This window comes from Fundulus heteroclitus, chromosome 11 (genome assembly GCF_011125445.2).
Source record: "Fundulus heteroclitus isolate FHET01 chromosome 11, MU-UCD_Fhet_4.1, whole genome shotgun sequence".
Classification (NCBI taxonomy): domain Eukaryota; kingdom Metazoa; phylum Chordata; class Actinopteri; order Cyprinodontiformes; family Fundulidae; genus Fundulus; species Fundulus heteroclitus.
The window spans coordinates 20659856-20684397 of record NC_046371.1 but is presented as its reverse complement, the minus strand read 5'-3'; the positions used below and the strand labels follow the sequence as shown (position 1 = coordinate 20684397).

The 24542-nt window shown below is 39.6% G+C and overlaps 1 protein-coding gene across 4 annotated transcripts in view; it reads right to left on the bottom strand.

Moving 5' to 3' along the window:
- The window catches only part of cadm2a (cell adhesion molecule 2a), a 309827-nt gene extending 292127 nt beyond the window's left edge, over positions 1–17700 (bottom strand). For 2 of the 4 annotated variants that reach the window (XM_036143084.1, XM_036143085.1), the window contains exon 1: positions 17199–17698. In XM_036143084.1, the coding sequence (XP_035998977.1) occupies positions 17199–17259 (61 nt within the window). In that variant the 5' untranslated portion in view covers positions 17260–17698. Of the gene's footprint in view, positions 1–17198 lie in introns of all 4 variants that reach the window. The other 2 variants (XM_036143086.1, XM_021312184.2) reach the window with 2 other exon arrangements.
- Between the last annotated feature and the right edge of the window lie 6842 nt (positions 17701–24542).

Genomic DNA, 24542 nt, shown 5'->3' with positions numbered 1-24542 from the left:
ACTGAGTCCATGGTTATAATAATAATAATAATATAATAATTATTTGGATTTCAAAAAGAGTAGACTTTGAACCATATGTGTGAGGAAAGGTCAGTCTAAAATGAGTCTAATATTTTAAAAGTTAAAAGGAGCTGATTTTATAAATTTCCCTTAGCATCTATATTAGTGATTAGCATGGTTACCAGAGCTAAAATTATTAAAACAGAATGTATCTTGTGTGTGTTCCCTATAAGTTGTAGCTCATCACCAAAACTCTGACATTTCTAAAAGGCGTCCTACATTTTCAAAACTTGCCTGTTCCATGACAGATAGAGGGTGAAAACGAAAAAGGACAAAACAGTGCTCCTTGGATGTACTCTGTTCAGCCTGTTTTCTTGCACTCCCTCACACCTTTACAGCCTGAATAAAGGAAAATAATTTGGTTTAAGTTGCTGTGTAAATTCTCAAGGTTTCTCTGACTTTATTTTTAAAGACTTAAAGCTGACAATATGTTGTGTCTTCATCCCTCAGTAACACTGTCCACACCAAAGAATACCGTTGTCATCACAAACCTGGTAGCATATACATGTAGGTATGGTGCATTTGTTACCAAATAATATCAGATTTTTCATTTTCTGACTGGCTGGTCACTGGTTAGGGACAGTCAAGCTGAAAAATGACCAATTCTACTAAACAGACAATTTCTCTGCACATCGCAAACATTCAGTTCCTTTTGAGTACACCTTGTAACACTTAAGTGTGCCATTCAAAAAATATACTTGTATTGGCAAACAGCTTTACCACTTTGCCTTTGCCCTATATCAAAAAAAAAAAAAAAAAAAAGAATAGTGTAGCCTATCCCTTAGTGTGTCTGTCGAAAAAAAAAAAAACAGAAGTACAGCTAAAGGTTAGAGAGGCAAATAGGAAAATCGGATTGAGCCCATAAAATCAACAAATGTCTTTGGATTGAAAAGAAGGTACAGCCAGTGAATAAACAAGGCCAACATTGTCAGCTCAGGTTCTACATCTTTCACAACACAGATGGTTGTCTCGTGTGTTTAAATATGGATTTAGTGTTTCAAATGGGTGAAATTTCACACTTTGGTCTTTGTAAAAGTAATCAGAAATTATAGTGCCCTAGAAATGATGACATCTTAAGTTTCCCACACACACATACACACACCTCTTAATCCTCCATTTACCTTTGTCAGAAGGTACACAGCATTAAATGCCATTTGATACATGTGGTGCACCTACTACTGTAAATAAACCTTTACTTTGAATCCAAGTCCACACCAATAGATTCTAGTTACATAACTTTACCAAATTAGATGTATTTAGAAATGATGCTCATTGAAAACAGTTTATAATAGGTTTCAGAGACCAAATTAAGTTGTGAAGAGTGGGGTACCCTGCAGCTGATGATTAGACAAGGGACAAGAAACTGACTTCGGGCAATAGTATGAACAAAAAAAAAAAAAGCACACACACACTTATGTGCACACACAAACACAACCACACACAGTCAATTACACATGAGCATGAGTCTTTGGGGAATTATATTTCAATTAGCTTTAGCTTTCCTTTGAGACCGTAAAGCTAAAACATGTGAGTACTTGTGTATTTGTGAAAGCAATAAATCCTGCTTTTCAATTAGTGTAATGCTGTAAGTCTGTATTTGTTACTGTATAAATGCAACTAAAGCAGTTAAGCACTAAATCAATAGTTTGGACGATATAAAGAGCCATGGCATTGTAACAAAAAATAAATAAACAGGGTATTCAACCTTATTACATGCAGCTGTATTGCAAAGCCGATATAAAGCCAAAGTATAGCAGCAAGAGAAGGATAGAGGTGAGTTTATAGTAGAAATATTTGCAGTCTGAGGGTTTCAGTTTTAGATGATGCTTACTTTCATTCTGAGGATTATTGGTCGAATCACAAAATATCATAGAAAAATTTATTTGTTTCAGTAATTTAGTTAAAAAACTAAAACTCATACTTTATATTTTTAAAGGACAAATATATCTTTAATATCTTAATTGTGTTATTTGCCGTTTATAGCTTACAGTTTACAAAAACACTAACTTAACTTAAGAAATTCTGAGTATCGCATAAAACAAAAAAATATTAGACTTAGACTTTCTTTATTGTCATTCTGTATGCACACAGTGCATACAGAATGAAATTTCGTTTCCATACAGCTCAGAAAAATTGCAGTAACTCTACAGGATACCTTGCAGTGAATTACAGTACAGGATAAAAATGCTGTAATAAATTGCAGTCAGTTACAGGATAACTTTCAATTGACTTCCGGATAAAGTGCAGCAGTGAACAGTAGGCAGTTGAAATGTAAACAAATGTAAACAAATATGCAGTAAGGGATATGGGATTTCTAATATAGAAATGTCTTCATTTTCAAAGGTGACTTAATGAAGGGTTTATGGTCGCTCCATAAATCAGGGGAGGATGCAGACAATGTATGTTGGGTAGCACCAATGATTATTTTCCTGCCACCTGGACCTGCACACCTGTGCACCTGTTCTGGATATCAATAGCTGAAAAACTCTCTACCGTTTTGAACTGCAGAGTCACTGCTCCACCAACCCATTGTTTACTTGCCTGTCATGTTGAAGTGGAAAATCTCCCAAACAAATACATAGATCCATGTCTTATTTCTCCATCTCTCGCAAAGAAAACAATAGATCTTAACTGGAAATCATAAACATTGTTACATATTACCATCTGGACAAACCTCACTGAATATTTACATATGGAAAGCATCACATTCATACATAGAAACAACATACTCGTATCGATTACTATTCAGAACCCATTTTTAGAAACCCTTAAATTGAATACGACACCTGGACTCAATGCTGCACATTCCTATACAGTAAAATTAATGAGTTTACATTGATAAAATAATGCCATTATCTTCTGTTGTTATTGTTCTAAATTAATTAACTTACTTTATTATGTGTAGACAGTATCCAAAAACAGATTTAGGAAGACATATAGACTATTGCCTTAGCACACACAGACACATCCAGTAATTTCTATAAAACAGGTGCACTTGCATAGTATGCATTTATCATCAACATTTCCACTAGTTTTTCATTTTTATTATTGTCAGTAGTAATAGTAGTAGTAGCATTAGTAGTGTTGTTATTTTGCCCAGAGAAACATACAATGAGCCCTTGGGAGTGGTGTGTTCCAAAGTCGGTCACTGTGCGGGTGGTGAGGGGGTTGGTTGTCCTGGACTCTGCCCACTTTGCCCCATCTCTCCTATTGTAAGCCAATTGATAACATTTTATTTTCAATGCATCACAGTAAAGAACAAAAGATCAAACAAAGGAATAAGGGAGGAAAAAAATGACATGGCGTCCTGTTAGCTGTGACACCATCCAGTGAGGGCAGATCATCTGCCATTACCCTTTCTAACATAGAAAGGATTCCTGGAGTAATGTGTGCTTCTGTGCTTTTTTGTGTCTCTGTCCCAGTCAGTCATGACAGATGGCCATTCACATCGAGCCTGGTTCTGCTGGAGGTTTTTCTTTCTGTTAAAGATGGTGTTTTCCTCTCCACTGTCACTACATGCATGCTCAGTATGAGGGATTGCAGCAAAGCCATCGATAATGCAGACGACTTTCCACCGTAGCTACACGCTTCTTCTACAGGAGTGAATGCTACTTGTAAAAGACTTGATGCAATCTGCTAGGTTAACTTAGATAGGAAACCTTTTGACCAATCAGTCTGTATGATTTGATTGACTTTGTAAAGTGCCTTGTATAGATTTTATTTTATGGATGGGGGGATTGTTGGGGTGTTCGCTGGGGTATCTGTGCTGCACCCTCCCTGCCTTTGGTGGCTTGCTCTGGAATGGAGTTTCAAATGGTTAAAAAACAAGACATGACTTAATAAAAGCAGCCCTCCCTTTTTACCAAGTAACTTATTTACCTGCTGATGTACTTTTCATTTATTTTTGTTACTCATACTTTGTAATGAAACATTTGAAATTGTTATTTATATTTATTAACATTAGTAATATTACTGCTCTTGAGAAAACTGCTGTTATAGTTTATTCCTATCTAAATATTTTATTAATCATATTAATCAACACACATAGTGCACTGTCAATAGTTAATGGACTACACTGGTCTCTTAGCATCCCATAGAATAGTGCGGGTCCATTCTATGTGCTCAGAACAGTCAAAATGTACACACCTCTGTGTTTGTTGTTGTTTTTTCCACATGAAAAAGTACAAAACGTCTATGCTTGTTTTATAGAAAATCAACAACTCTGCTGAAGTCAGAGACTTTCTGCTTTAAATAAAGCTTTTTTTAAGGTATCAAGTCCTCTTAAGTCTCATTCTCCATTAAGCTTTTTTGCAGAGGTAAACAAGTTTACCTAACATTTCCTTGTAGAGCTGCAGTAATTTAGTAAAACACTGTCAACCAGCAGATATGACTTCCCACCTCATAACTGGGGCAGTGGACTTCTCTCCACTCTTCCCCCAGACCATAGGAACGTGATCTCTAAAGCAAATGTAAAAAAAAATATTTTCATGTGAGAAGAGGACTTTGGACCACTGTGCAACAGTCTTTTAGCCCAAGTAGGACTTTCTGATATATTCTCTTGGTTAGAAGTGGCTTAACATGTATGCCAGTTGTGTCCCATGACCTGGAAGCATCTGTGTGGTGACCCTTAAAACTCCTAAAGCTTCCTCTCAAGACTGCAATTATCCCAGTTGCTTGTGAGCTTTGTCTTCTACCATGTTTAAGCATATCTTCCATTAATATGCTTGGACAAGGCCCTCTGTGAGCAGTGAGCTTCTTTGATGATGGTCTTTTTGGCGTACACTCTATTTGGAGGGTTTGGATGACTGTCTACTAGACAGCTATTAAGTCAGCAGTCCTATACATGGATGTCTAGATAATGACAACATTTTTGTCTTAAGACTGTTTTCACTGGTCTGATGTAAAATTCAAGTTTCCAGTGAAATTTTTGGGTTTTCATTCAATGTAACAAATCTGATTTAAAAGTAAAAGAATGCAGGTTAAAATTCATTTTAATCAAAGAGAAAATTAATATATGACAAGTTTAATCCATTTACGCCATTTATGAGAGTGAACAAAATGCAAATCGTTCTTTTGGGTTTTTTTAAACTTACATATAATGCAGGCAGGCAGCATCCTATTTGTTAATTTGTCTACATGCAAAATTAATTGGAAATTGTGGGGGATTGATCTAACAGGTAAAAAATGTCAGCATTTGAATTGCCAATTATGAGTCAATGCAGAGAAAGAAAAAAGCTAACTGGCTGGTAGTTGCTTTTTCTCTGTTTTATTGTATTACTTTACAGAAGATGCTTTTTGGCAACGTCATTGAATAAAGGTAAAATAATTTTGTGTATTCTTTGCAGGTATTGGCTAATAATCTCTGTTAAAACCTATAAGACAAAAAATAGAACAAATTTAGAGGATCATCTAGAGTTTTAGATCCTCCATATTCATTTTGTTTTCTCCCCATGTCCTTGCCCTTTTTTTATTAAACTGAGTATAAGCTCTCCCTTTCAGGGGTTCTTTTAAAGGGTAAAGTATGTTTTCCTTTTGAGTGTGGACAGAGGACACCATCTTTCTATCTGGGTCAACAAAACACCAACAAAAGCATAAAACAAAATATTTGTTTTTCTCTGCACTTTTTGGCTAAAGTGTTCTTCTGCCAGAGTATTTCTTCTTTTTTTCCTGTAGCTGTACACACAAAAGGGTTCTGTGAACAGGAATGTCTATGTACATAATGAGGACACACTTTCCTTTGAATGAATTCATTTCTATCAAGCAGAGACGCAAAGTCCCCAAACAATAACAGAGCTGGGGCTAAGGACCAGAGCAGGCAAAGTCACCGCTGTCCATATCTTTATTTCTGTTGCAAAAGAATGATTGAACATGTACGGCCAAGTCTCCAAAGTCCAGCCTCAGGGAGCTGTATGAAAAGAAGCCTTGAGATGAAAAGGTGCAAGGTATGAAAAGAACTTTGTCTGGGCAAGAGGTTGTTAAGACAAGGAACCTGGAATCTGGAAATAAATTAGCTCCACTTAATAGGACATCAAATAAACCTTCTGATTCTGAAAAAAATCTAATCATACACTACAGTATTTTTACATCTGCTAAATTCTGTCTTGTTTTTCTATTTCTTAACTTACTGTCACGTAAATTCTAACATTTTTGCCTACCAATGTTAAAGGATTATATCCCTCAGTTTACAGAAAGTTTTAATCCAAACCTTGATTGTGTTTGTGTCTTTTTCTTAAAGAGTGTTTGAGATTAGTGACACATGGCTTGTCAAAGACTGGAGTTTAAGATTAGCCACTCTCTAATCCTTTTGGATTTCAAAGCTAATGCAGACATCACATATGCATGGATCTGTACACATAGGCACCATTGCACCACACATAGCGACAAAGGGAAATGTTTTGGCACCCTAAATTACAACAAGAAGCTGCCTCCAATGCATCTATTTTGGTTTGTTTTGTTCAGGCTTTAGGTAGAAAGAGGAAAAGGCCATGTTTGACCATCCCATGCAATAATTGATCTTCCAGATAACTTCTCCAGTTCATACAAGTTACGTTAACTACCTAAAACTGTGGCTTAGGAATGATACAGTTACCAGTATAAAGGTAAAGATTTTAAGATGTGGTTTCAAAATCCATAAAAAATAAATTTTCATACTATTCCTAAAGTTCCCTAGAGTAAGATGGCACAGAAAGTGGGAGAGTTTTCTCTTGCTGTTATTTGGGCATGGAGTAACATTGTCCCAACCCTCCCCCACATATTGTTGGTGGTGAAACAAAGCTTCTACATGTCTCACTTACAAGGGAGAACAATCTGGGAAGCCATGGAAACCAAAGACAATCAAGGTGTATAAACTAAATAAGTGCCACCGATCCAAGTCTTTTAAGGCAAGGCTTCTTTGAAACTCCAGTTGGCAAGCTACAAGTGACTTGAAAGAAAGAGGGAAATCTTTAGTTGTCATTTCAATTGCATTCATCCTCTGCATTTGATTTATCCCTTACAGAGCAGTGGACAGCCTTTTTAACAGCCCCCGTAGAGCAATCTGGGGCAAAGGGTCTTGCTCAGGGTATAATATTCTGTGTAAATAGCACATGAAAAGCAATATATATATATATATATATATATATATATATATATATATATATATATATATATATATATATATATATATATATATATATATATATATATATATATATATATAAAAAATAAAAAAAAATAAAAATAAAAGAAAAAAAAATATATATATATATTTTTTTTTTTTTTATTTATTTATTTACTTACACACACACACACACACACACACAGTATTTATTTTATTATTTTTTTATTCTTGGGCAACAAAACACTTGTTAATAGTTGGCCAATGGTTGGTGGAAAGAGCTCTCAACCAAAAGGTATTTCTCAAAACTGTACTAGATATTTATTTTGTGCTTTTAAAAAAAATGGCTGAGGTCATTTTGGGGAGGAACATTCACCTTTTGAACACAAATTAAATCGGCATTTTTTTCTACAAAAGGAGAGCATGTACAATGGTCCAAACATTTCAACAAAAGTGAACACCTTCTTTAAAACAATATACAAGATGAAAAGTGAAAAAAAAAATTCTAGTAGCCCATTTTGACTATGGGTCAAGAACATCCCAGAAGGTTTTTATCCATCTTGTATTATGTCTGTCTGAAACCCAGACCTTTATGTAGATCATGTCCCCTGACACTGAGCAGGTCCTAATCCGGCCGGACAAATGCTTTGGTCTGGGGTTACAGATCTCCATCCATTGGAATGGCAGAGTCCAGAATGTAATTAAAAACAGAGAATTATGACAAGTCCATCTTTAATCCTAGATGTTTCAGAGAAGTTATGATTTAAAAATCCACAGACTACCACTCCAAACTGTATAAAAATGTTTAGTTACGATGCATTTTAACTTAACTGTACTGCTCCCAACTCCTGGAACAAAAGGAAAAACTGGGCTCTGATCAAGATTACTATAGGCTATCTAAAGACATAATGTATGATAATGTCATAGTGGTTAACCTCTCAAACTGAATTTAAACAATTTCTAACTCAGAGGAAGTTTGTATTAACCCACAAAATAATAAAATCCTATATGGGTGATGTGTTTCGTAACAGTCACAATACACATGCTGCAGTAGGTCCACGACATTCAAACTTACATTTAATATATGGTCAACAATCCTGGACAATTGGGATCCATTTAATCCTTATCTCAGAACAAAAATGATGGAGGATATTCTAACTTGACTGGTTAAAATCTCCAAAAAAAGTTTTGAATAGAGAGTTACTCAAGTGCTTTTATTAAATATTTCAACAAAAGTTGTTGGGCTTTTTAATGTATTTGATTAAAAACTCTACGGCTATGGTCACACTGCAGGTCCTGATGCTCAATTGAGATTTTTTGCTGAAATATTGTGGCCGCTCATACTACTATTACCACTACTATCTACAAAAGCGAACGGCATGCACAGATGACAGAAAGAGACATCACACTACAGTGCTCTGCTTTCGGAAGTGATGGCAGATGTAATTATTTCTTGAAATGTTCAAAAAAAGCTTTGTTCAACCCCCCCCCCCAAAAAAAAAAAAAACATGGATACCGTGCGGCATCTCCCCTTGTTATTACCAGTTGTTTAACAATAGAAGCTGGCGATATTAAGTTCGCATCACAGCAAGAAGTCAGGGCAGTAACAACAGTAAGAGATAACTGAAATAAAATGCTGGGGATGTTCAAAAAGTGAGATTTATTCAGCATCCTCTCACCACAAATCTCCCTATATGATGCAGATTCCATCTCAAAAGTCCTATCCCCCTACCAGGCCTGTTTTATGGGTCGGTTCCTACCTGCTTTTATCAAATATGGCCTTGGTTCCTTAGGTAAAACTGCATGGGAGAGGGAACTTACCCCCCCCAAAAAAAATAAATAAATAAATAAAAAAAATACAAAATAAATCCTGAAAAGGGTCCTGCAGTGGAAATACACCTAATGGCATCCAAATAGCTTTTGCAAGATGCATTAGTTAACATTAGCCACACATCAAACTATCAAGAATTCGACATGCACTTCTATGCTTATCAAGCTAGGCCTAGTAACAATTAAGAGGCACCTTTCTATACAGCTGATACTTTAGCAAAGTTGATATACCTGTGGACCAGGATAAGAACAACTGTGGGCGACTGACTTGATGGGTTGAGTAGCTGTCTTGCAATCAGAAGATTGTGGGTTTGATTCCAACTTCCCCTGTTCACATGTTGATGTGCCCCTGGGCAAGGCACTTAACCCCTAGTATCGGTATCAGTGTATGAATATTTGCCTGTTAGTGAGGGCAATTGGGTGAATGTGGCTCTAGTGTACAGTGCTTGAGTGGTCAATATGACTGGAAAAATGCTATATAAGTTCAGTCCATTTACCATTTAAAAAGCACTTTAAGAAATGATAACAACTTAGGTGGAAAAAAAGAAAGTGTAATAATAGTTTCAAAGTTCAAAAATGTATTTTGGAACCCTCTCTTCAAAATCGTCAAAGCTTTAAATATATTTGGAAGTTTATTTGTCAAAGTAATTTTTTTTATCTATCACAGTTTCTTTTGAACATCATTGATGAGACAAATCTGAAGAGCACATCGCTTTAAATGCTTCACATTATGTTATATTCTGCCTGGCACATATAAATAGTTGTGTAAAAAAATGACATCCACTTTTATGTTTGCTGAGCTTGTGTATTTGTTTTACCTGCTGGGAGGTCTACTAAGGGTGTAAACGTGCTGTCTGTTGATGATGCTGGTGGAGTCAAATCCACCTGTGGGGCTATGTTCTCACTGTTCTCTATGGGAGCCACATTTGATCTCTGCCTTTTGCTTTGGGCTGACTTTAAATAACACTGTGCCTTAAAACATATGACACATAGACCTTGTGCCGAAATAATAAATAAAAATAAAATAAAATGTACTCAACATGAATCCTCTGCAAGATGTGGTTGACATGTTGTCTGATCACAACTAGTAGGAAGCCATTAGCTCCAAGCAACCACAGTGTGTTAGTCTATTATCGAATGTCATTTGGGGTAAAATAACAGTTTTCTTGAATTTATGCCTGAAAGGAGAATTTTAACTGTTTTACTGATTTGTAAACCTGAATATGTAATGGAATAAAAACAAAACATGCTGCAACTGTTTTTGCACCACCATTTTTTCCAGACTATGTCTCCCTTTTAGGAGACAAGTGGATCAGTAAAGCCTAGCAGTGCTGCTTTCAGTTCGAATTAATATCTTCCTTAAAGCTGAAGAGACGCATTCATGTTCACACATAATAGTAAAACCTGGGAACCTTGAAGTTTTACATGAAACCTCAGCAGCTAAAACATGGTAGGATTATGTTCTTACCAGCTTTGTATGTTAATACAGGCATTAATTGTATATAATGCTGGACCGAGTCTGACCCTCTGCACAATAAAGCGGTTTTAAAACAATAGCAAATTGGACTAATATAGGCACCATGATTCCTTAAAGTGTCTGTGTTGATGTACATGCCTGTGACACCTACACCTCCCCCCCCCCCCAACATAGTAAAGGTAGAAAAACACAGACACAGATGATTGCACTCGCGTAATTTTTTTTTAATTATAGCTTTGTCAGGGAATTCAGAATTGGCTAAAATCGATATCGTCAGGTCAAAACTTTAAAAATAAATCTTCAAAAATCAGCCACAAAATTCCTGTATCTAGCTAAATTAGGGCTGCAACTAACGATTATTTTAACAATGTGTCAATTATGTAATAGTCAGTGTTGTCTATATGAACGCTGATTTAACAACAAAAGTGAAGCTGTAAAACTAAGGTATCAAATGCACTGTAGTTGAACCTCACCCTTGTGAGGGTTTTACTTTTTTGAGGATGTCCTTTAGGAATGCTTATGTCTCGTTCTTCTGTAAATGTTTTTAATTTGGGTCTGATTCTTATCATTCTGAGTGTTATTATGGCTACATAACAACAATAAAGACTATTGATTCTTGAAAAGTTATTTTAGAGCCCTGCTCCTCTCTTCCATACAGCACCTTCACTCAGACTTTGTCAGCATATTAAAACTTAATCAACAAATTATTAGTATCAGAATGAAATTGTATTCCGATTGAGAGGGGTGGTTTATGCCGCCCCATAATACGATTAGCGTCCATCTAAATACTTGTTCCGACTAACTCAGGAACTTACTGAGCCTGTATGGAGGATGGGGCCGCTGCACTGTGCAGCACAGAACATTGTGGGATGATCATAATTTCCTCCCGCTCTCTCAACAGCAACAGCATGAGTTCTCAGCCACTCTCAGACCCTGGTGTGGGTCCATTCTATGTGCTCAGAATAGTCAGCACCAACACACCTCCGCGTTGGTCGGTGTTGTTTTCCGCATGAAGTACAAAACTTCTGCGGTTGTTTTAGGGAAATTCAAAACTCTGCTAATGTCAGAGAGTTTGTACTTTGAATAAAGCTTGGATCAAGTAAACGCACACCACGATCGGATTATATGATTTTGAGCCCATAAAAACTGTGCATTCAGAATACTTTCTTTCCTTTTAATCCAAACACATTTTAATCACATTAGGGAACGTTGCACATGTAAACATAGCTCCCGTCATTAACCAGCTAACAAGCTAACAGCCGCATTAGATGAGCTCTCAGTCTTACATTCAGGCGGCACCCCGAAGCACGACTTTGGCATCGGAGGACTCCACTCACAGCCCTTGAAACGTAACAAACGTCAGATATTGTAGTGACTTATCCTGCTGTTGAGCTCCCTTCACCCTCATCAACGACTGCTTGGTATCTCAGGTCCTATCGAATTTCACGTTACTTATTTTTTTGTTTTGTGAAGCACAAAGTGCTCCCTATCTTTTGAGGAGCCGTGTTCTCTGTGTCGTCAAATTTCCTAAAAAAAAAAAAAAACAGTATTTGAAAATACCGCCTCTGCCTTGCTTCGTTCACTCCACATCCAGTCAGCCAGCATAGACAGACGTTCTAACAGCAGGTGATGCAAGCGTTATGTCGAGTGACGTTTTAATCAAGCGACACAACAAATCGATGATGAAATTTGTCACCAAGGCTTTCATTTGTTGGTTTTTATCTATTTTATCGATTTGTTGTTGCAGCCCCAATTTAAATGCATGTTCTAAAGAATATAATAAAGAATTTGTGTTTCTTTGCCTCCACCTCCCTTTGCTCGCTGCTCAGCCATCAGTGTTATTATAGTATGGTTCAATCCTCAACTTCCTAATTTCTACCGTACAGGGACAGAATGCTTACTGTTTGTAGTCTGTACAATTTCCTTTTCGGTTTTGCATACATAAACGGTCAAAAGACTGCCTTGTTTAATGACTCAACTTCTACCTGTTAAACTACTAAGTCTGCACATCGGATAAGATTCTTAACCCCTTGTAATTTTGAATTTGGAACCAAAATCTTCCCAAAAATACCAGTTAACCCATGCAAAAAAAACAGCATTACAGCTATCTTTTCTTTTTTTGGAGCCATTCTGCTTTGACACGAAGAGCTTGTAAGCTTTGAATCCGACCACATTCCCCTCAAGCCTCCTCCTCCTCCTTTCTGTTTTAACTTTTTTAACACCTGGACTAACAAAAGACTGGCTTTGATCATGGGAAATCCCTCGGCAGAGCTGCAGTGAACCGATGGTAGAACTCCATGTGTCTATGTATGTGTGCGTTTAAATGTGTGTGTGATGCACACCAATCCAGCACTAGAGATGATTCCCAGTACAGCAAAGCTTTGCGGAGTGGGTACAAGGTGCAGAACGCCTTATATGTGCCATGTATGAAAACGGAGAGAGAGAGAGAGAGAGAGAGAGAGAGAGAGAGAGAGAGAGAAATTGCAAGTAAGCATGGGAGAGGGAACATCTTGTTTTTCCTGTGCAATCAGTTGCTCTGCAAGCACACAGATACACACACACACACAAGGCCGCTTGTTATCAGTAGCTTTCCCACGCTGCTGTGCTACAAAGCTCCACACCAGGATGGGAGGATGAAGCGAGGGAGGAATGGACGGAAGTACAGAGGGATGGAGGGTCAGCCTTCAGCAGCTTAGTCTCACTGCGGGGATAAACACATCCCTCAGCAGGAGTTTGTATTTAGGCTAGCAAGATCAGAGTTCAGAACAACCGACTGCCAAGGAGGCAAAGCGACAGAAAACAGACAGAGCAGCGGCGATAAACAAGCATCCATAAAGCAAACAAGCAGTGCACATCCTTCTCTCTCCCACACACAAAAAAACACTCTAGTTGAGAAGATTGTACATTCCTCCTCCACACCTCTGCTCCCACATTATGCTTCTATCAACTCCTCTATTCTTGAACATTTCCCTACTTATTTCTTAGTGTTTCTTTGCCTCCACCTCCCTTTGCTCGCTGCTCAGCCCTCAGCTCTTACGTAAGAAGGCCATTTGCATAACAGGCTGTTTTTTCTGGCTACGGCATGGGCACACGAGACACACTGGATAATATGTTAACAACTCGAGCTGTTGGTAAACAACGACCTCCATCACAACAGCTCACATTGGTGCTATATAGCGGTGCAGGTCTATTCTACGACAGAGATTTAGTGCCTTTGGATCTCTCAATGCCAGCTGGCTCAAGGCCAGACGGGCTGAAACAGCTGTCATTTACAGAGCGCAAGGACGGGCCATGTCTTTTCCTTGATAGACCTTATTCGGAAGGAGGCTGACCTACCTGCGGTGTTGAACCTGTGCAATAATAGGTCTTGCACCAAGAGATGACTGTTCAAATCAGGCAGCCTGGTATTATCCTCTTCAGGGTAAAGACACGAGAGGGAGAGGGAGCAGCGTGATTGTGTGCGTGTGGCTATGTCTTCGCTATGGCCTCTTCAAACATAAGCTATACAAACAGAGTGCACATTTGAAGGAATGTACGCACAGTTGCAGAAAATTATACATGCCCACGCACTTCTAACAAGTGTGTAAAGAGAGTAAAAATGAGAAGATAGGCTAGTGAACAATAAAGTCTGCCGTGGAAGCTGTCAGATACACCCTAAGATACCTCATTACAAACCAATTCATTAAGTCAAGAATGGCCTCAATCATGTCGGGTTATTAAAGAAAGGGCTGCTCTTTTGTCTCATAAGCACACAAACACACACATACGCTTCAAAGCGGCTACAGCTAATGATCAAGGGAATCAAGAACCAATGATCTCTCATCGCGAGTTTGCCTTTACTCTCAGACACCAATGATCTCTCATCACGAGTTTGCCTTTGCTCTTAGACAGAACAGCGGTGGAAGTCAAGATGATGCTAATTATGCCTTTCATGTTAATAAATGTATTTTACAATCCCTTAAATACTCTAGATCTTGATATGATTTTGTAGTAAATAGGACATAACTTTAGGATGAAATCACATCAGGCTGTTAGGATCCATCCATCAATTGTCTTTCTCCTATCTGACATCAAGCAGTGAGGATCCAGGAGAGAAACTGAAGCTTATCTCTACCAGCTACATTTTCCAGCACATGGGAGATACCAACACATTCCGAAGCCTGATATGGATGCATATTGACATGTCATCTCTGTACTGGGTCTGCCTCCCATGCCATTAGAAAAGGCCTGGAATATCTCCAAAGGTGGAAGTGTGTGTGTGTGTGTGTGTGTGTGTGTGTGTGTGTGTGTGTGTGTGTGTGTGTGTGTGTGTGCGCTCTGTGAGTGGGTGTATGAAGGATTCACCAGGTGAGCATTTACCCTGGTCGCCATTGGTCAAGCCAAAAAAAAGAGCATAACCCCAGGCTCACATTGTATGCTGTGCGGGTTGCAGTCCTCATCCAGTTGCAGTTTGCTGCAAATCCCGACTCACACTGCTCCTTTCATCCTCCAAAAACCTCTGTTTCTGTGTCAACGTTTTGTTTACAATAGTCAAGATACCCAAGTTGGTGGGGTGATTTTATTCTGAAATTCACTAGTCAAGATACCCAAGTTGGTGGGGTGATTTTATTCTGAAATTCACTGGAACCTTTCTAGCACCTGACGTTTCCTGTTTAGCTCGTGTTTAGCTCGTGAAATTCAGGAGCTTTGATCCGGTAATCGCTGCGACGTCCGGTCAAACTTCCTTCTTGCAGAATTTTACCGCCTCAATAACCGGACCTGTAACTACATGCAACTGATGTGAGTTGAAACATAAATTTTTATTTATCTGGCTTACCTTGCGGCACCGCAACTGGAATGGCGGCGCATTCAATGTGAGCCCGGGGTAAGGATGCCCCTTAAAGTGCACCCACCACCTGAATGCCTTGAAGCTGGGTAGTAGGCAGCAGTTGGACATGTTAACTCTCAGCAGCAAGTTTAAGATTGGGCATGGGCTGCTATGAAAGCCTACAGAAATGTACTGTATGTTTTCAATTACTTGTAGTTTGCTACAACGTTAAAACAGGGTTACCTTAATAAGACCAAGGTGGGAGCCCTCTCTGGACTGGTAGCAAGAATCAAGTCATTAACAAAATGTATATTTCTTAGCCAGCCAACCAACAGTGCACTGCACAGGTTGTCGGAAGGAAGCTCTGTATTACTATATGCTCCATTAGACTGAAGACAATTTTGGTTATTCTAATACTTTCACTGGCATCTGATGAAAAGGATCTTAACTGTTTTTGAAACTGTACCTCTGTATACCTGGAGACTTATGTCTAGTTAGACATCTATTTTCAAAACTAACAGTGCCGTTCGCCACAGCATATTCTGGGATTATGTAATACCTCTAAGACTTTCCGCGCATCAAGCACAAACTACAGAAAAACATAGGGAATATTTTGAACAATAACTGTAAATATTTATGCACATACCCACAAACTGGTAATTTGCTATCCTATTGAGCAGTTACAAAGCAATGCCATATATCTCTGTGTCCTAAATACAATAATGAATGCACTTTTCCTAAACATCCTTCCTCCCCCTATGAATCGAGTCTATCACTATTTCAAGGTGACTCAACAAACAATATTGAGTTATTTTAAAAACCGCTATGCAAAGTTAATAAGTTAATTGTGCAGCTCAGTACTGGTGACCTTGTCCCCTCTGATTTCACGCCCTAACCCGCCCATCACCCCTCCTGTTTACAGTTGGATCACCCACCCTTCTAAATGCCGGGAGCTGTTTATAGGAAGCTTTATCGAAACAGGGATATGGGAGTTCAGAATGTCATTCACAATATTGGCAAATCCCTTTTAAATCCCTTTCGATCTTTGAGTTTGATATGCTCTCTAACACAGTAAACAGTGGCGCAGCATGTTTAATAAAAGCTAAGTGACGTTCCGTCTGAGAGGGGGGCAGTTATATCAGTTAGATAGAAGACAGGGAGCAGTGTCGTGGAACTTGTCTGAGTTTTTCTTCTTCCCCTTTTTCTTTTTTGTTAATTTGCATTCAGACATACAACCTTACTCAAAATGAAATAAGAAAAGTCTCACTCTTGAGTAAAAATAATTATAAAGGTAGTTTCTTTCTGAATCAAAAAAAACAAAAAACAAAAAAAAAAAAACGTGTAGATACCAGCGCGTAAAAACGCTTCCAGTGACTCCGGGTCTCATCCAGGAGCAGCAAGTGAAAAACAGCCGCAGGGGTTGGAGATTTCATTGTGAGGTGTGTCTGTTTTTATTACCGGCTCGCACACAGCACAAAACAGGATACCGTAGGCACACGAGACGCCCTGTCCTGGACTTCTGGTTCCAGGGGGTTCTGCTTATTCAATTAGGCACGCCTCGTCATCAACATCCCGAACGTGAAGGGACCTCAACATGTAAGGGGACAGACGCTGTCCTTTGGATGTGCTGCATCACGAGCGTCTACAGACAGAACCCAACACGTACAGACGCACGTGTGCGTTTTCAAAGAAAAGGCAGTGAGTGCGCCCGTGGGCGCGCATCCGTGCACGCGAGTGTGAGAGAAAGAGAGGAAGCGCATTATCCGTCTGCCAGGACCCGCGTGTGTGACCGCGCGTTTTGCCCCCTCTTCTTCCTACCTCACAGTTGACCTGGAACATACAACATGCACACGCGAAAACATGACGCGCACCTACACTTACAACCCCCCCCTCCACACACACACACACACCAGTCGCCCCAGACTCACCTTTCAGCAGAATCCCATAAATAGTGTAGAGAGTGAAAATCAAATGACTCTTGACGTTCATCCTGCCAGCTTCTTTGTTGCTCCTGTCTTCCGCGCTAATTTCTCCACTCCGTCTCCTTCCTGGACCACTAAACGAGACCGGACGGCTTCCTCAGCTTGTCCAGGTGGACCTGCTGGAGCGTGGCTTTTGTATGTCTCTGGGAAATTGGGTTAACACAGCCCAGTCTACAATCCCTAGACTGTTTTCCTTGTGAAATAATTATTTGCTCTTCTGAAAGAAAAGAAAAAGCAATAACGTGGATGTTCTCTGGGGTGCACTACTGAAGAGTGCACTCAGTTAGAGAAACTCTTAAAAAAAAAAAAAAATCAGCATTAGACCGCAAGCGCTGATAAGAATGTTCCACTGGTAGCAGGATAAACGTTGCCGTTCCCGTACATCTGTCTGCACTGCTCTTGGTCTGCACGGTCCACAGCGTTTGGGAACACGAGTGGATTGTTTGAGTCCCGCCCACACTCCTTTGACTGACGTAAAAAATGAACCAATGGAGTTAGGGATTAAGGTAGGGGCTGGTGGAGGGTAGATAGAAATGGAGGAGCGGCTCAATTCAGACACTGTAAAAAATATCATTATTGCATACAAAACAAGGGATACCTCTAAATGGTGTTTGCGTTCAAAGTTAAAAAATAAACTACATTATAGATTCTCTTCTTTAGTGGAGTTAGTATAAACAAATGGCAGGAGTCAGGAGCTTCAGCATGGATGCAGACAATATTGGCACACTATGTGAAACTTTAATATATTTACACGGTAGGCTGCAAAAATAATTATTCCAGGGTTTAACTTTTAACGAACAAAATGTGGCAAATAAATTGTCCACATAGACATGACTTAAAAATAACTGCTCGTTCAAAGAGAGGTGGATCATATATATATATTGAATATATATATATATATATATATATATATATATATATATATATATATATATATACAAACAAAATTGTAATGGCCAACCAACCGGACATTGTGATTATTGATAAGCCGGAGAGGGCAGCCATTATGATCGATGTGGCCGTCCCGAAGGAAACAAGGACACAAGAGACTGGATATATATACCAAGGGCTCGGGGAAGAACTAGAAAGAGCTTGGAAGGTGAAGATAACAGTAGCGCCCGTGGTCATCAGAGCCCTTGGGGCAGTAACCCCCACTCTGGAAAAGTGGCTCCAACAGATACCTGGAGAAACATAAGACATTTCAGTCCAGAAGAGCGCAATCTTAGGAACATATAAGATACTAAGAAGAACTCTCAAGCTCCCAGGCCTCTGGTAGAGGACACGAGCTTGAGAGATGGAGCGCCACCCACCCTGCTCAGTAGTGCAAGAGGTGGGTGAGAGAGCTTTTTTTTTTATATACAGATATAATCTGAATTCCAGCATGCGATCTCTCTGTCCCATGTATTATAGGGTCACGTTGTCTTACAACATACATATTTGTATAAAATTGTATACATTGACTGTAGACGCAAGTGAATAAAAAAAAAAAAACTTACTTATTTGAGTGTTTATGCCACCACTGACAGAATACATTAAATGTATTTGTTTCCTTTGTTTTTGTCTTGTTTTATTTAAACTGTCAGATGTACAATGGTAAGCCATTCTGTAACGTAGGGGGACCCAATAGAGAAGGTCCTGTTCCCTCTAAGCTTATGCCCAGAACTGTGAATGACTAAGCAGTTGGTCAGAAGACATGAATGAGCAAGCAGGGGTGTAAAGGTGAAGGAGAAGCTCATTTAAGTAAGATGGGCAAAGCTGTTTAAAACCTTAAAAACAAACAGAAGTTCTTTAAACTGAACTCCAAGATGAACAGGTAACCAGTGAAGGGAGGCCAGGATGGGCTAATGTGCTCTTTTTATGTTTTTCCATTAAAAGGTGTGCTGCAGCGTTTGAACCGGCTGCAGACATTTGAGTGAGGACTGACCGATTCAGAGATAAAGAGAATTACACTAATCTAGCCATGATGAATGAAGGCTTTGAGTAGGGTTTCCATATTTTTGCCTTGAAAGAATAGGTTTTGGCAATAAAATAATTTCTAAGAGCATTAAAAGGCATTAAATTGGAGTTATTCATTCCTGTATAAGCCCTGAAAGAAATAATCAAACCAAGGGTAAAATCTAACAGATCTAAGAGTAAATAATCCAGAATAAAAGGGGACAAAGTACAAAAACGTAAGAAACTACACCTAAGGTAGTGAACTAATAAAGCCACACCCAGAGAGCATAAAAAACAGGAAACTGATGAAAACAGAAACACAATAGAAACCAAAAACCTACCACTCAAGGATCATGACAAAGAGACCACACTAAAACACATAATAGAATCCCAAAACCACACACTACATAAAAAATTATGGATAGTAAAGGTGAATAAAAGTTTACAACATAGTGAGATCATGCACAAACAACCCAGAGAACGACAGGAGGACCTATAAAGAGTATCAGGAATTTATGAAGATAACTAAAATTGAGTACTCATGGGGAAATGCTGATGGGAAAGGAAAAACAAAGAGGAAGCAAATCAGACAGGGATGTATGAAAGTAGAGGACTACAAAACAAAAGATGAAATTTACGTTGTTTGTCTCTCCCAGAGCACTTTTCCTTCACCTTGATGGAAAACATCATGACACTAAGAAAAAGTGTGAAGGAGAATTTATAAAGACTGAACAAACAATGCCAGTTCTGCACACAGCCTCTAATGGTATGAAGCCAGCACAATACAGTGATAGATTCTGCCAGTGTGGCTCTGTTGTGATAAAGCTCTTATATTCTGGGTAGGAGTTACTGAAAAAGCACCTGGATATTTTGTCCTGCATTTTCTTGACAGATTATTTCACACAGGCTATGAACAAACACATGCATCACTGTGAAAATATTATGCCACTGCCAGAGTTTTTAAGAAAATTAATGAATGTAAAATGATTTTTTTATGTAATTTTTTCTTCTAAAAATAAATATTGGCATTGGTCACAACATGAAACATCAAATAATTGTTACATGGAAAATATTCAATTCAGTAACATTGTTTATGTACAAACTGCTCTCTCACCCACCCCTTATACTTCTGATGAGACATCCCCAGGTCAGACACAGCAGTTTGAAAATGTTTCCCATTTTAAGACTGAAATATTTTTTTGTATGTCCATTCTGTCAAAAAAAAGCAGGCAACTGGCAATTTATTAGTCTCTGTTTACATGTCCCATAATATTTAGGTTAATGCAGTGACACAGCTTGGCACAGCCTATGACAAGCTCATGCAAGCATGTACTGCTTGCATGGCTAAACATAATTTTGTACCAGCACGGACTGACAATGCCCTGACATTGCTGGATGTGTTCATCTGCACCATACATCCACATCGACATAAACCTACATACGTTGTCTGAAGCATAACCTGGGATTTGAGCATATCCTATGCTCACGTCCAACTGATACACCTCAAAACCTACCTGAAAATGATCACACACACACACACACACACACACACACACACACACACACACACACACACACACACACACACACACACACACACACACACACACACACACACCACTTTTTATGCCTTTCACACGTTTAATGAATAGGCAAGGCAAGGCAAATTTATTTATATAGCACAATTCAGTACAGAGACAATGCAAAGTGCTTTACATGATTAAAATATAGGAAAATAAAACAGAACAAAAGCAAGAGGGATAGAATGTAGAAACAAAAAAGAACATTAAAACAGTAGAACAGTTTAACTAGAACAGTCAAAGGCAATTGTGTTTTTAATCTTGATTTAAAAGAACTCAGGCTTTGCGCACTTTTACAGTTTTCTGGAAGTTTGTTCCAGATAAGTGGAGCATAGGAACTAAATGCTGCTTCTCCGTGTTTGGTTCGTGTTCTAGATATGCAGAGCAGGCTAGAGCCAGAAGACCTTAGTGGTCCGGAGGGTTGATACACTGATAACAAGTCTCTAATGTATTTAGGTGCTAAGCCATTTAGGGATTTATACACTAACAGAAGTATTTTAAAGTCTATTCTCTGAGATACAGGGAGCCAGTGTAATGACTTTAGAACTGGGGTGATGTGCTCTACTTTCTTAGTCTTAGTGAGAACGCGGGCAGCAGCATTCTGGATCAGCCTGCAGCTGTTTGATCCACTTTTTAGGCAGACCTGTGAAAACACTGTTGCAGTAATCAATTCTACTAAATATAAACGCATGGATTAGTCTTTCCAGATCCTTCTGAAACATTAGTCCTTTAATCCTGGAAATGTTCCTCAGATGATAGAAAGCCGACGTTGTAATTGTCTTTAGATGCTTTTGGAGGTTCAGGTCTGAGTCCATCATTACATATAAGGACCATTATGATGGGATCTGTTGAGTAGGACAAGATGTTGTTATCCCAATAGATACCTAAGGCACCGACGAGACACTGTGGCTATCAAGTGGGTGATGGCATCCCTTGGGTTCTCAAGTGGGCGCCCTCCTTCTTGGGTGTTTCGCTGATAGGCCCACAACACCTCCAGAGGGTTCAGCAATGAATCCCAGCGTCCCAGGTTCACTCCCACCAACCATCACACACTTGAGCCCCAGGCCAGGTCCTTCCTCTTGGTCCACAGCCACTGGCTCCCCTTTTCAGCGGCTTTGGAGAGGTCCTTGATTGCCTGCCTGTGGGCCTTCCCCTGCACCCCCATCCCCCTGAGTAGCCTCGATGTTGAGGAGGCTATGAATCCCCTGCAGCCTACTTCCACCGGGCGTACCTTCACGTTCCATCCTTGTTGTTGGGCGTCTGCTGCAAGATTGGTTTATCTCAGCTTCTTCCGCTCAAAGGCTTCCTCTACGGCACCCTCCCAGGGTACCGTGAGCTCAATGATGTACACCAGCTTGAGTGAGGAAGACCACAGAACGAGGTCTGGACGCAGGTTGGTGGATGCAATTTCCGGTGGAAAGCACAGCTTAGATAGTTTTACCTAAATGTTGTTAGAACTGGAATGTTGCTGTCAAAAGCATTTATGGGACACCAATTACCTTCTTTAACCTCGTTAAGCATATTCCTTTTGCTCTTTGGTAAAGTTAAAGAGTAGCATATAGCCACATTTCCTAAGCACGGGAAAAACTGAAACAATTTTGATTGTTTATATGTAATGTTAGGAATGTTCTCAAATTAAACTGGGCCCACTGTAACAATAACTACACTTCGCAGACTCTAAATCTGTTCCATAAAAGCAGGTGCTTGACACTCGTTATAGTATCCATTAAGTGTTTAATTGTATTAAACACAGAGAGAACAGAAAAAAAAACATTAGTTTGATGTGTTTGGGTCGTGATCATAGACAAATCATCTAAAAGTGCCTCTAAGAACAGAAAAGGTAGAAAGTTGTAAACAGAAAGCATTTTTTCTTTTTTGTAAAACCATCTAGTTCAAGAACACTGTGTGTATAGAACCTTTTGGTTACATGACCTTTGCAAGTTTATCAGGGGAATATAACAGAATTAAAAGAGCTAACAAAACTGCAACAGAGATCTTACTAATGTACATATAAATGGATGTCAGGCATCATAAAACTACTCTCATAGGAAATATTACAGGCTCAGCAATCAGAGACTTTATGCAACAGTGAGAATTAAGGTGTTTGTTAAAAGTGTGTCTGCTGTGAATGAAAAACAAACTCTGTTATGGATTGCATTTTTTATGTAATAATTTGAGAATTATATACTGTATCACAGTATGTTTAATCTCTCATGATACATTTATGTGATGAAGGCACAAGCTCTCTCTTTTAGATTGCATCCTGAGCATGATTATAAACCTGCTTACAAGTTCAGCCTATGCATTATTTATAAAATTAGGTATTTCATGTTTGAAGTTGTCTAACTGAGCTAATAACTGCCAGAAACAGCAGTTCACACACACACACACACACACACACACACACACACACACACACACACACACACACACACACATTATTCTTCACAGTGCTACCATCAAACACAAACGAAACACAAAATCATCCACGGTATTTTGTTTTTAAATAATTTAAGCACCTAGCTTGACATATATGACAGGTACGCTTTAAGTCATCACTATACAATAAAACATGTGTTAATGTTAGGCAATAAGTTGTCATTTAACTTATTTGAAAGACTTCAGCAGTTACACAGTGGTAGTAGCACTGACATCACATCTGATGGAGATTTCCACAGGCACAGATCCACCACACTGACACCAGCATACATCCAGGTAACTGATGTTGAGATACTGGACTACGTTCAAAAAGGTTTATTGAAAATGTTGCAGGCAGAACCAGATTTGACCAGATGCAGGTAGAATCAGGTACACAAGGACTGGGAGCATCAAGGCAGCAGATCACAAGTGAGGTGACAAGACAATCTGGCAGTGAGTGTGTAAGTGAGGGAAGTATATGAAGGCAGGGGATCAGGTGACCAGAGTTGGAACAAATTTTTGGCAGCAGGTTGATCTGGTCTGAGCTGATGACAATGCAGAGAAGGCGGGCAGAGGGCCCCCCGGTAAGAGGGCAAGAGTAAAAAAAGAAAAACACCCAACCCAAAAAGGGCAAAACTAAGGGGCTCAGGTGGTCATCGCGGATGGCGATCTTGACGTGGCATAGTCTGTGGTGGTCATAGCGGACGGTGACCTTGGCATGGCACAATCTCTGCCGGTCGAAGTGGACGGCAGATCTCGGTGTGACCCAGTCTCTGGTGGTCATTGCGGACGGCGATCTTGGCATGGCACAATCTCTGCCGGTCGTAGTGGACGGCAGATCTCGCCGTGGCCCATTCTTTAGTGGTCATCACAGATGCCGATCTCGGGGCAGCACAATTTGTGGCGGTCGTAGCGGATGCCAATATCAGCGAGGCAGGATCTCTGGTGGACGTCCCAGAGGCAGACCTTCGTGAGGCAGGATCTCTGGCGGACATCCCGGAGGCAGACCTCAGCGAGGCTGTAACGAACGATAACGTAGGACCCAAGATTCGACACAGCACAGGTCAGTGGTTGGTAACAGGCTTTATTTTGACTGTGCATGCGCTGCGCGTGGAGCGCGCGGGTAGCTCTCGAGCCGGTAACCCCCTGAGACGGAGACAACAGGTTAGTGATCAGTCAGGGAGGAAAAAGGGAAAAGAGGTAATCTGAAACACTAACCTGTTAGAGGGTTTGTGAGCTCGGGGACCGGCTCAGCAGGAAGGGGCTTGCGGGGGTTTGAGCCGTTGAGCGGCTGACTGTCCACTGGGGTCTTCGACGGGTGATGGTCTGTGGGGCAAAGTCCAGTGAGCCAAATCCA